The 13,309-nt window shown below is 43.5% G+C and overlaps 1 protein-coding gene across 1 annotated transcript in view; it reads right to left on the reverse strand.

Moving 5' to 3' along the window:
• LOC140206151 (probable voltage-dependent R-type calcium channel subunit alpha-1E) overlaps positions 1-13,309 on the reverse strand; it is a 632,362-nt gene that overhangs the window by 84,162 nt on the left and 534,891 nt on the right. The window contains exons 32-36 of the mRNA XM_072274389.1: positions 9,827-9,937; positions 9,209-9,292; positions 7,660-7,776; positions 1,213-1,278; positions 1,014-1,105 (exon numbers count right to left, since the gene is read on the reverse strand). Of these exons, the coding sequence (XP_072130490.1) occupies positions 1,014-1,105; positions 1,213-1,278; positions 7,660-7,776; positions 9,209-9,292; positions 9,827-9,937 (470 nt within the window). The remainder of the gene's footprint in view (positions 1-1,013; positions 1,106-1,212; positions 1,279-7,659; positions 7,777-9,208; positions 9,293-9,826; positions 9,938-13,309) is intronic.

Genomic DNA, 13,309 nt, shown 5'->3' on the forward strand with positions numbered 1-13,309 from the left:
CTGCTCTGCCATCTATTTTTTGAAACCAGTAAGAATTTGTACTTTACAATAATTTCAAAACCCTAAGTGAAGCAGTTGGGACCTTACAACAATCTCTCAGCTTCACAGGCACTCTTCCTGAGATCAAGTTTTTGTTGCTAGATTTTTTTAAATTGTTGAAATCAAATTTTAAAACTATTAAATGTGTTACGCACTGGGTAAATACTTCACATTTCATTATGTGAAATATTTCAAGTGGTTCTTTAATTAAGGTTCCTCAAGGGTGGTTACATCTGGGAGTGGAAGTGGGGGTAAGCTCCCACAACCTATTAAATGCTCCCAATGGCGTGCGTCTCAAATAGCCTCCTGACCTTCACGTGTAGCTTAGCTACTAAGCCTAGCGGAACCATTTCTACTGACAGGAGAAGGGGCAAAGGTGGGTTACTGGCACCTTAAAACCAGCTGCTTCTGGCAGATGGGGCTGATCAGCTGTGGTTGGCAGCTCAGCTAGGAGAAGGAAACTCTGATCTTTAACCTCTGTTGCCTTGTAGTTATACCCACTCATGGAGAAGGCTTTGGGAGTAAATCCCAAGTTAAAATTCAGAGCTGGAGTCTGTAAGTTGAGTCCAACACTGACTGCAATTCCTGTGATGTCACTGGTGCCAAACTGTATCAGTCTCTGCCATTCCTTTGGTTGGAGAGGGGGAGCCTGCTGCATGGGCAACAGCTTGCTCTCCCTATCGCAGTACCCTGGCTTGCGTATCACATAGACAGCTGGGACACAACATCCATGGTCAATCCTGACCAACAAATGGCCTCACATCTTTAATTCCAGAACAGTGAAAGTTCTACTCTTTCACAGAATGACTATGTATAACTCCTTATGCCTACCCAATAAAGCTAACAGAGAGGTCTTTAATGGGGATCATCTTATATTGAATTTGGGTTATTTACTAAGGAATACATTAGTCACATTCAGCGACTGATCAGTTCAGGTTGGATCTCCACTACTGGGAGTTACAAGTGGGACTCACCGGAACAGCAGCATCAAGGCATTGAAGAAGGTGTGGAAGTTGTTGTGTCGATTGATGGGGGTATGGTCATCCAGTCCGATATTTCCAAAAAGCTACATAAATCCAGGGAAAAATTACAAGCACAGATTTTGCTAGCATATAGAATACTCACACTGTTCTGTTGATATGGTGAATCTTTCTGTGTAAGAGAGGGGCCTACCTGCATTCCAATTATGGCATAAATGAAGAACAACATTGCAATCAGGAGGCAGACATATGGAAGAGCCTAGGGATAACAATAAAGTCAAAATCAAGTATATTGTCATGTGCACGAGTACAAGTGTGCACAGATGCATACTTGCAGAAGACATCACAAGTAAACTGTCAGAGACACAACACTTACAAAGAATATATAAATATAATTTGTACAAAATTATATATGAAAGAACACAAAAAATGTCCATTGTAGTGCAAAGTACTTATCATGTTCCTATACTGAGGTAGTGATTAGGGTTGTGCAGGTTGGCTCAAAAACTGAATAGTTGAAGGGAAGCAGCTGTTCTTGAACTGGGTGGTGTGGATCTTCAGGCTTCTGTACCTTCTGCCTGATGCTAACTAGAAGAAGATGATATGGCCTGGACGGTGGGGAACTCTGATGATGGGTATTGTCTTCATGAAACAGCACCTCATAGATACTACCATTGGTGTGGATGATGGGGTGGGAAGTGGCTGATCATTCTAAGCAGAAGATTCAGAAAACATAGAGAAACCCACACTTCTTATGGATTAATAACAACATTAACGTAGGAGGAAATGCAGCCCCTTGAGCCTGGGCAATGTGTCAGAGTATTTCAATCTGTCCCATTCCTCCAGTTGACTAGATTTGCATTTCTAGATTTACAAGGCTCCAACTATGACACCTACTTGCCATATTGTTGGAATTGCTCCAGAAATTTCATTGCACACCACTTAGACCATAAGAGTAAGATAAAAGAGCTATATTAGGCCATTTAGTCCAACAGGTTTGCTCCATTCTATCATGGTTGATTTATTATCCCTCTCAGTATTTTCCTGCCATCTCCCTTTAACCTTTGACACAGATACTAATGAAGAACCTATTAACCTCCGCTTTAAATACACCCAATAACGTGGCCTCCACAGCCGTCTCTGGCAATGAATACAACAGGTTGACCACCCTCTGGCTCAAGAAATCCCTCCTTAACTCTGTTCTAAAGGGATGTCCTTTTATTCTGTGCATTTGGTCCTAGACTCTTGCAAAACTGGAAACATTCTCTCTATGAACACTTTATCCAGGCCATTTAATATTTGGAAGGTTTCAATCAGATGCCCTCTCATTCTTCTAAACTCTAGTGAATACAGACCCAAAGACAGCAGACATTCTTCATACATTAACCCTTTCATTCTTGTAAACCTCCTTCACAACCTTCTCCAATACCAGTACATCATTTCTTAGATATGGGGCCTAAAACACCTCACAATATTTTACATTTTTTTTTATTGCACATTGGGTGTTCAACATTGGGTCTTTTATGGATTATTTCAGTCCTTTATTTTCTTATGGACATGATGTGTTTTTTTAAATTCTTGACACATTGGGTGATAGACAGTCTTTTTTTCATATATATGGGGTTTGTTTTTGGGTTTCCTTGTGAGGAGACAATCTCAAAGTTGAGAATAAATGTATTTTGAACCTTTGAACATGTGGTTTATCAATGCCTGTGGGCCTGACATCAGTAGTGGATAGGTTACTGGAAGCTATTCCAAGGGACAGGATAAGTATTGAGATAAATAGGGACTGATTAAGGATAATGGCAACTTCACACATTTCTGTTCTTTATGACACTCTGGAATTTCCACCATACTGCAAGTGTCTTCCACGGTGAAGACTGATGCAAAAAACTTATTCCGTTCATCCACCATTTCCTTGTCCCCCATTACTACCTCTCCAGCATCGATTTCAAATGGTCCGATATCCATTCTTGCCTCTCTTTTACACTTTATGTTTCTGCAGAAAGTTTTGGTATGCTCTTTAATATTATTGGCCAGCCTATTTTTGTATTCATCTTTTCCTTCTTTATGACTTTAGTTGCCTTCTGTTGGTTTTTGAAGGCTTTCCAATCCTCTAACTTTCCAACAATTTTGGATCTCTTTGGCTTTTATGTTGGCTTTGCATTCTGTTGTTAGCCATGGTTGCATCATCTTGCCCTGAGAATATTTCTTTCTCTTTGGGATGTTTATATCCTGTGCCTTCCGAATTGCTTCCAGAAATTCCCGACATTGCTGCTCTGCCTTCACCCCTGCCTGTGTTCTTTTCCAATCAAGTTTGGCCAAATCCTCTCTCATGCCTCTGTAATTCCCTTTACTCCACTGTAATACTGATACATCTGACTTTGGGTTTTCCTTCTCAAATTTCAGGGTGAACTTGGTCATATTACGATCACTTGCCCCTTAGGGTTCTTTTTCCTTATACTCTTTAATTAATTCTAGTTCATTGCACAACACCCAATCCAGAATAGCTGATCCTCTCGCGTGCTCTAAAAAGCCATCTGGTAGGCATTATAGAAATTTCCCCTTTTGATGACCCAGCAACAACCTTATTTTCCCAATTTATCTGCATATTGAAATCCCCCATGTCTATTGTAATATTGCCCTTTTGGCATGCATTTTCTATATCCCATTGCAATTTGTAGACCACATCGTTATTACTGTTTGAGGATCTGTATATAACTCCCACCAGGGTCCTTTTATCCTTGCAGTTCCTTAGCTCTACCATCACTGATTCAACACCTTCTGACTTCATGTCACCTCTTTTAATAATTTGATTTCATTTTTTTACCGACAGAACCACACCACCCCCTCTGCCTACCTACCTGTCCTTTTGATCCAATGTGTACCCTGGACTTTAAGCTCCCAGCTATAATCTTCTTTCAGCCATGATTCAGTGATGCCTACAACATCATACATGCCAACCTGTAACTGTGCTACAAGATCATCTGCCATATTCCACATACTGCACACATTCAAATATAACACTTTCAGTCCTGTATTAACCCTTCTCGATTTTGACTGCCCTTTAAATTGCAACTCATCTCACTGACTGTAATTTTACCCTATCATCAACATCTCCTTACTAGCAGTCTCACTACACATTGCCTGTGTTTGTAAACCAACTACCTCATCCTTAGCACTATCACTCTGGTTCCTATCCCCTTGCCAAATTAGTTTAAACCTTCCTGAATAACTCTAGCAAATCTGCCTGCAAAGATATTGGATACCCTTGAGTTCAGGTGTAACTTGTCCCTTTTGTACAGGTCATACCTTCCACAGAAGAGATCCCAATGATCCATAAATCTGAACCCCTGCACCCAGCACCATTTCCTCAGCCACACATTCACCTGCCAAATCATCCTAAGCCTACCCTCACTGACACGTGGCACAGACAGCAATCCAGAGGTTACTACCCTGGAGGTCCTGTTTCTCAGCTTTCTACCTGATTCCTTAAAATCTCTCTTCCTGACCTCTTTACCATGTCTGCTTATGTCATTGGTGCCAACATTCACCTAGACTTCTGGCTGCTCACCCTCACCATCGGGGTATCTCTATCTCGTCCCTATTCTTCTGACTAAGGAATCTTCTATCAACACTGCAGTCCTATTCTCTCTGCTCTTCTGAGGCACAGCACCAAACTCTATGTCTGAGACCCCGTCACTGTGACTCCCCCCTGGTAGGTTGTCCCCCTCAATGGTAACTAAAGTTGTATACTTATTATTGAGGGGAATACCTACAGGTATACTCTGCACTGGCTGTGTATTTGCCTTCCTTCTCCTGATAGTCACCCAGTTACTTGTCTCCTGCAACCTAGGGGTGACTTCCTCCCTGTGGCTCCTGTCTACCACCTCCTCATTCTCCCCCATGAGTCGAACATCATCGAGCTGCAGCTCCAGTTCCTTAACATGTTCTCTCTGGAGATCTCCCAGACTTCCCATATCCCACACAGACTACAAAACACTGCCCCTGGAGCCATTCTCACTAAACTGCTGTGACTTAACAGTTGAGGAATGAACAAAACAGAACAAAAGAAGAGTAACGTAACAGATACATTACCTCCGCCAGGCCTGATGAGCCAAAGCCACTCTAAAGACTAGCACACTCAAAAGAATGGCCGCTCCACTTGTATTTGCAATATTTTTATTTGCCCTTGTTAATGAATCCCTGTCATTGATTGGTCATAGCCCAAATCAGAGAAACTTTTCCCTGCAACTTTTGATACCCCTACTAATCAAGAACCTATTAACCTCTGCTTTAAATATACCCAATTACTTAGCCTCCACAGCCACCTGTGGCAATGAATTTCACAAATTCACCACCTGTGGCTGAAGAAATTACTCCCCATCTCTGGTCTAAAGGGATGTCCTTTATTTCTGAGACTTGCTATCGGGTCCTAGACCTTACCACTATCGGAAACATCCTCTGTTTGCCCACTCTATCCAGGCCTTTCAATATTCAGAAGGTCCCTTTCATTCCCGGAATCATTCTGGTAATCCCCTTCTGTACCCTCTTGAATGCCAGTACATCCTTTCTTAGGTAAGGGGCCTAAAATTGCTGACAATACTCCACATGCAATTTGACCAATGCCCTATAAAGCCTCAGTATTATATCCTTGCTTTTATATTTTAGTCCCTTCAAAATTAATTCTAACATTGCATTTGCCTGCTCTACTACTGACTCAACCTGCAAATTAACCTTTAAAAAATCCTGCACTCAGACTTAAGTCCCTTTGCACCTCCATTTTCTAATTCCTTCTACCAAAGTGCATGACCAAACACTTCCCTTCTCTATATTCTATCTGAAGCTTCTTTGCCCATTCTCATAATCTGTCTAAATCCTTCTACAGACTCCCGGCTCCTCAATACTACCTACCCCTGTATCATCCGCAAACTTAGTTCCAAAGCCATTAAATCTGTTTTCCAGATCATTAACATGTAATGTGAAAAGTAGCAGCCTCAATACCAACCCCTGTGGAACACCATGTCACTGGCAGCCAAGCAGAAAAGACCCCATTTACTCTGTCTCCTCTGCCAGTCAGCCAATCTTCTCCTTGTTAGTATCTTTCTTGTAATACCATGGGCTCTTACCTTGTTTAGCAGCCTCATGTGCCACACCTCAGCAAAGGCTTTTTAAACAGTCATGTAGGCACATCCACTGACCCTCCTTTATCTATCATGTCTGTGATTTCCTCAAAGAATTCCAACAGATTTGTCAATTAAGATTTCCCCTTTAAGAAACTCTGCTGACTTCAGCCTACTTTACATGCATGTCTTCAAGTACATCGAAACCTCATCTTTAATAATGGACTCTAACATTGAAGAACATAAGACATAGCAGCAAAATTAGACTATTAGGCCTGTTGAGTCTGCTGGACCATTCTATCATAGTTAACTTAATATGCTTACGCTAACCAATTTCCCCCGGGATCAATAAAGTATGACTATGACTATGTTCCTTAGCTCCATTCTCCTGCCTTCTCCCTTTTACCTTTGGCGCCCTTACTAATCAAGACCCTATCACCCTCCACTTTAAATACACTCAATGACTTGGCAGCACAGCCATCTGTGGCAATGAATTCTACAGATTTACCCCTCTAGCTAAGTAAATTCCTCCTCAACTCTGTTCTCAATGGACATCCTTCTATCCTGATCCTGTGCCCTCTGGTCCTAGACTTCCCCATTCTAGGAAGATCAGCCCATGCGAAGAAATAGACCCGTTGCTTAACGAAGCCTGCGGAATAATCACGGGCACACTGCGCCCCACACCCACTAACATCATTTACAGACTTGCAGGCATTGCTCCCCCAGAGATCCGAAGACACACTACAACAAAAATTGAAAAAGGTAAACAGAACTCGGATCCACGGCACCCACTACATCATCATGTGCCAGTTTCCAACCACCTAAAATCGAGGAAAAGCTTTGCTATAGTAGAGGAACTACCGCACGGAACATCCCCCCAAACATACAGGATTGCCCTCTGACAACAAACAGAAGCCAGAACCCCACCAAACAATACAGCGCAAGACCCCACAGAAATGTTACCGAACGGGGCACTGCTTGACAGACGGAAGTGGTGCACTCTCAACAGAGCGAGACCTTGAGTTTGTAGGACGGGAGATAATATGGTGAAGTGGGGTTTAAAGACCAGCGAATCCTGTGAGTGTGGCGAAAGGCTGCAAAACACTGAACATGTTCTGCGCAACTGTCCACTCTCACCTGATTTAGCTGACACTGACCTGCTCAACATCAACCAAACAACACTAGAGTGGCTGGCTGTCTGGTGCGACAAGCTATGATGATGATCTAAAATGTGCATTAATTTTTCACTGGTGTATCTGCACCTTAACAAGAGCAGTCATGCTTTAAAAACAAGGGACAATGTGTAAAGCTGGGTAGAGGAGAGTCCAGTATTGTTCTGAGGTTGCATTGTGTTAGACAGAGGTGATCACCCTCAGATTGAGCTGCGACACCTTGTAGATTTGGAGGGATAATAAAGGGATTTTTGTTAGTCTGTGGAGTGGGCTACCTCTCTCTGATATGTTGATCTGGTGACTATTGGGAGTACAGTGGGTGGAAAAACTTGGAGAAATCACTACCTTGAAGGACTGCACGAAGGTCCAGAGGAGGATGCGGATGGTGTAACCTTGACGAAGCAGCTTGATGAGGCGGGCAGCACGGAACAGCTTCAGGAAGCTCAGGTTCACGAACTTCAGCTGTGGGGAGGTCAAAAGGAAAGATCAAAAGGAAGCGCTGCCTACAATATTCCTTGTCATTCTGTGCCCTTTCCTATTCCCCAGATTCTCAGCAATTGTCAGTGAAAGACAGGAGATGCCACTGGCCCGCTGTTCACATGCTTCTACACTGACCCCCAGCTCCTTGGCTCCATCTGAGGCCTTCTCCCCTTCACCCTGTTACAACACAAGTACATTTCCCTAAAGGCCTGAATCATACACCCTCATTCCACAAGGTGGTACCCCAAGAACATTCCTCTACTCGTTCAGGGTTTCTTTCCCCTTCACTCCATGGGAACCCATCTACACTACACCTCAAGAATACTCCCTACACTCTCAGAGCCGCTCTATCATGAACTCTAAGGATGCCCCCTACATCATCAATTTCACTCATCCAACCCATCAGAGCCCTTCTACCCTGAACCCCAAAAACTCCCAATCCCTCATACCTCCCACACATGGTTGCTCCCTCTGTTATACTTTCGAACTTATTTCCTCACCTATCTCATATTCAATCGCATTCTCAACTGTGCCCTCTCTATTAGTTATACAGTTCTGATTGTGATTGCTCTTGGAATGTAGAATAGTACAGCACAGGAGCAAGGCCCCTCGGCCCATCATGCCCGTGCTAAATACAATGCCGAATTAAGCTAAATCTCCCCTGCTTGTACATGATCCATATCCCTTCATTCCCCACAAACTTGAGCCTCTACCACCATCCTGGCAGCCTGTTCAGTTTTCCTCTTACACCTTAAATGCATGCCCTCCTGTATTTGACATTTCTACGCTGGGAACAAGATTCTGACTCTCTACTCTACCTCTGCCTCCCATAATTTCATAAACTTCTATCAGGCTCATCCCTCAGTCTCTTGTTTGGGAGTGTGCCCTCTCTCACTTTCACTACAGTTTGTGCTCTCTCTTATACTCTCCCACACTTGATCAACAGACATAGAGTTATACAGCACAGAAACAGTCTCTCTCTCCCCCACCTTGTCCATGTACAGCAAGCTATCTACCTGACGTAGTGCCATTTGCCTGCATTTGGCCTATATATAGCACCTTCAAACCTTTTCTATCCATCTAAACCTTTCCTATCTGTCCATATATCTCTTAAATGTTGCAATTGTACCTGCCTCTACCACTTCCTCTGACAACTCGTTTCATATACTTACCACCCTCTGAGTGGAAAATCTCAGTCCCCTTAAAAATTCACCTCCCACCTTAAGTCTATTCCCTCTCTTATTCGTTAATTTCCCTTTTCTTTACTCACTCACAAGCACACTGTCTCCCAACCTCCCAGCTGATACTCTCACGATATCCTCTTTCATACATAGCCTCACACCCAGTCATGTTCCGATTGTGCCAGTCTCACACTCTCGCGCACACTAGGTGGTATGGCATTGAGGCACCGTACATTGCATTCTGTTACAATGATCTCACTGATGCTGCCCACCACAGTCACAAAATCAAATACGTTCCACGAGTCTCGGAAGTAGTTCTGTAAGGGAGGAATAAACATGAGAAGTGAGAATGTTTCATGCTTCTTTGATCAGCCAATACTTTAACAAGTAACTGCTGCTCCTATCGACTCACAAGAAGATAATCTGAGCTGCAGTTGATCAGGATGGTTCTCTGTTAAATAGTCTCATTGTTGGAGCCCACTGAATCCATAGTGGTTCCTCATATTAAAGCACCACAGCTCTCCAACCTCTCTTAGCAAGTACACTTTCATGGTTTTGGAGCTTCCCTTGCACTATTCCATCTCACACTGCCCAGGGGCAGGCTGTGCAAGGGTTAAATAGGCCCAGCTCTGTACTATCTACCATTGGCAAGACAGGAATGACACAGTGGAGACAGAGGAAAACATCATTCATCTCCATGCCCTTCCTAATGTGAGGTTTGTGCATTGCTGATCCCATGGTACAGCCTCGGGCAACATAGGTCATGTGGCCCCATTCTTGGCATACCATTCTTCACCCTATACGTTGCTATATTTTACCCAGATGGTGGTTACTCTTCTAATGGTACTCACCAGGAATCCAAAGGCAATGATTTTGAGGATGCACTCAAGGGTGAAGGTGATGGTGAAGGCAATGTTCATCAGTTTCAGCACACTCACAAAGCCAGGTGGGGGAGAATGATGCTGCAATGGAAACGCAGATGGACAGTCAGGTTCAAAGTAAATTTATTATCAAAGTACATATTGTCACCACGTACAACTCTGAGATTCAACCACAAACAAGGGAAAATCCATAGATTCTGGAAATCTGAGCAACACACACAAAATGCTGGAGGAACTCAGCAGGCCAGGCAGCATCTATGGAAAAGAGTACAGTTGATGCTTCATTTTCTTACGGGCGTACTCAATAAATCCAATAACTATTATGGAATCAATGAAAGGCTGCAACAGTGTGCAAGATAACAAACTGTGCAAATACAAAAAGAAAGAAAAATATAATAATAATTAATAAATAAGTAATAAATATCGATAACATGAGATGAAGAGTCCTTGAAAGGGAGTCTATAGTTTGTGGGAATAGTTCAGTGATGGGGCAAGTGAAATTATCCCGTCTGGTTCAGGAGCGTGATGGTGTGCTCTTAAACCTGGTGATGGTAAAACCTAACGTTCTCCATATGATCAGCAAAATCACAGTCTGTTGCTGGATCTGCCCAGAATCTTGCGGGCCGTCGTCCGTCCAGGAGAGTTGCAGGCAGGGACTGGCTCAACTCTCACAGCGGTATGTCATGCTAACGGGTGGTTCCTAAGTCCAGGAAATTACCCGCTGCCCCAGAGTTCATAAAAGCCTTCATCACCCACCGATTCTTATCCCAGGTGATGTCTGCCTTCAGCATGAAACCTGAATCTGTGTCCTCCCAACACTGGACGATCTTTTTAGTTCTCCCAATGGTTGCAGACTTAGGCATTCAGCCTGTAGATGACCTGACTTCCCGCAGTAATAGCAGCAGCCTTGACTCTGTTGCCAGGACCTCCCATTCGTGGAGAGTCTAGTGCAGCTGATCTGCATGGGTTCGACTGAGTCCTGAACGGGGGACGGGCAGGTCATGGTCCGAAATCGGGGTGGAGGTGGGGCAGAACTACGATGCATTGAGACAAGGCTTAGGCCAGTTCTCTTTGATCTTTTGATTTAGTCCCACTTACACTCTGCCAATTATTGAAACAAATGGATTGGTCAATCAGAACCTTTAAGTCCTCTGCTGGCTCTCCTAAGGCGAGGACATCCTTCAATTCATCTTAGAGTCCATAGCAGTATAGGGTGGCCAAGGCCTCACTGTTCCAGCCACTCTTTTGGGTCAAGGTGCGAAACTTCATAGTGAAGTTGACTGCTGACTGTCTGCCCTGTGGAATTTTCATCAGACAGTCCGAGGCTCAACAGGCTCTGGCAGGGTGATGGAACACCTTCCTCAAGACAGTCATGAATTCCTCCAAATCTGAGCAAACATCCGACCTTTGTTCCCAATGTACAGGGCCCAACCCAGGGCTCTTCTGATAATGAAGGCCACCTTTCCATGTTCCAAAGGAAACTGGACGGCTGGCATTCAAACACTAATGAGTATTGGCTGAGGAAGCCGCAGCAAGGGCCTGGGTCACCATCTCTCCAGAGCTGCAAGATGTACTGGCTCTCCAAAGCGATCTAGCTTCCTCCTTGCAAAAGCTGACAAAGAACTACCTAGAGGTCGTGTATCTCCAGGCTCTGTCTGGAAATCTTCTCTAGGTGGCTGGTCACAGTGGACGAAAGACTCTGATACCCTGCTGGGTCCATCGTTCCAGTCGTTCTGTGACGAGAGTTTGGACCCAAATACTGGAGTATCCGAGGCTAGGATTGAGACATGGAATAAAACTGGGTCCAGAAATGAGCACTAAACAAAACCCTATACAATATTTCTGGTTGGACTTAAGAACGAGCACTGAGGTGTTCAGGTGCTCTTTAAATACTCAATTGTTGGTGCCCAAAACATGATTGCCCACTAATGGGATGGTCCTGAATGCTTAAAGGGGCCACACCGGCTATCCATACTCCGAAGAGTTAGAGCATCTAAACCCTGGAAGCTGGCGTGGTTGGGTGCGTCTTGTAATACTCTTATGTAACTCGACTTTGGAAACTGGCTCTCCTGCCCAACTGGTCGATGGAAATTGGCTCTTCTTCCCAACTGGTCTATGCCGATCAAGATTCCTATCTAAGCTAGACCCATTTCAAATTTCACAGTACAGGTACAAAGTAAATTTATTATCGAAGTACAAATATGTCACCATATACAACCCTGAGCTCATTTTCTTGTGGGCATACTCAATAAATCTTAGAATAATAATCATAACAGAATCAGTGAAAGAACTCACCAACTTGGGTATTCAACCAGTGTGCAAAAGACTACAAACTGTGCAAATACAAAAAGGAAGAAATAATAACGATAAACAAATAAGCAATAAATATTGAGAACATGAGATCAAGAGTCTTTGAAAGTAAGTTCATTGGTTGTGGGAAATTTCTATGATAGGACAAGTGAAGGTGAGTGAAATTATCCCCTTTGGTTCAAGATCCTGGTGGTTGACAGGTAGTAATCGCTTCTGAACCTGGTGGTATGAGTCCTGAGGCTCCTGTAACCTCTTCCTGATGGCAGCAGTGAGAAAAGAGCATGTGGGTGGTGGGAGTCCAGGATGATGAATATTGCTTTCCTGCAATAGCGTTTCATGTAGATGTGCTCAGAGGTGGGGAGGACTTTACCGTGATGGACTGGTTGATGGAATGGCTTTGGTTAATAATCAGCTCCTTGGCCATTTGCACATCTTTGTACCACATCCCTCTAAACATTTTTTAAATGTTGTCTGATTCAAGCAGTTTCTTTGGCAACTTGTTCCATATACTAACCACCCAAGGGTCCCCAAGTTCCTATTAAATCCCACCTGAAGCAAGCTTTTTCCACTGAGGTTGAGTGGGACTAGACTGGAGATCATTGCTTTAGGGTGAAAGGTGAAATATTTAAGGGGAACATGAAGGGAAACTTCATTACTCAGAGGATGGACAGTGTGTGGAATGAATTGCCAGTGGAACTGGTGGATGTGGGCAACATTTAAGAGAAGTTTAGAGAAGTTCCAAAGTACACAATCACAACAACAGCCCTTTACTCAATGTCAGCAAGACCAAGGAGTGATTATTGACTTAAGAAGGAGAAAACCAGAAGTCCATGAGCCATTGCTCATTGGGGGATTAAAGGTGGAGTGTTCATAAACTTTAAATTCCTCATTTCAGAGGATCTGTCCTGGGCCTGGCCTGCTAGTCCCATTACAAAGAAAACACGACAACACCTGTACTTCCTTAGAAGTTTGTGAAGATTTGGCATAACATCTAAATCTTTAACAAACTTCTATAGATGTGTGGTGGAGTGTATATTGGTGGGAGATGTAAGTCAGAAGTACATCGTGGAACCCAGTTCTACCCAACATACAAAACTATTTTACATTTCCACTGCAATGTCTTATCAAAGGATGCCGATTTCA

Source organism: Mobula birostris, chromosome 12, assembly GCF_030028105.1.
Source record: "Mobula birostris isolate sMobBir1 chromosome 12, sMobBir1.hap1, whole genome shotgun sequence".
NCBI classification, from domain to species: Eukaryota; Metazoa; Chordata; class Chondrichthyes; order Myliobatiformes; family Myliobatidae; genus Mobula; species Mobula birostris.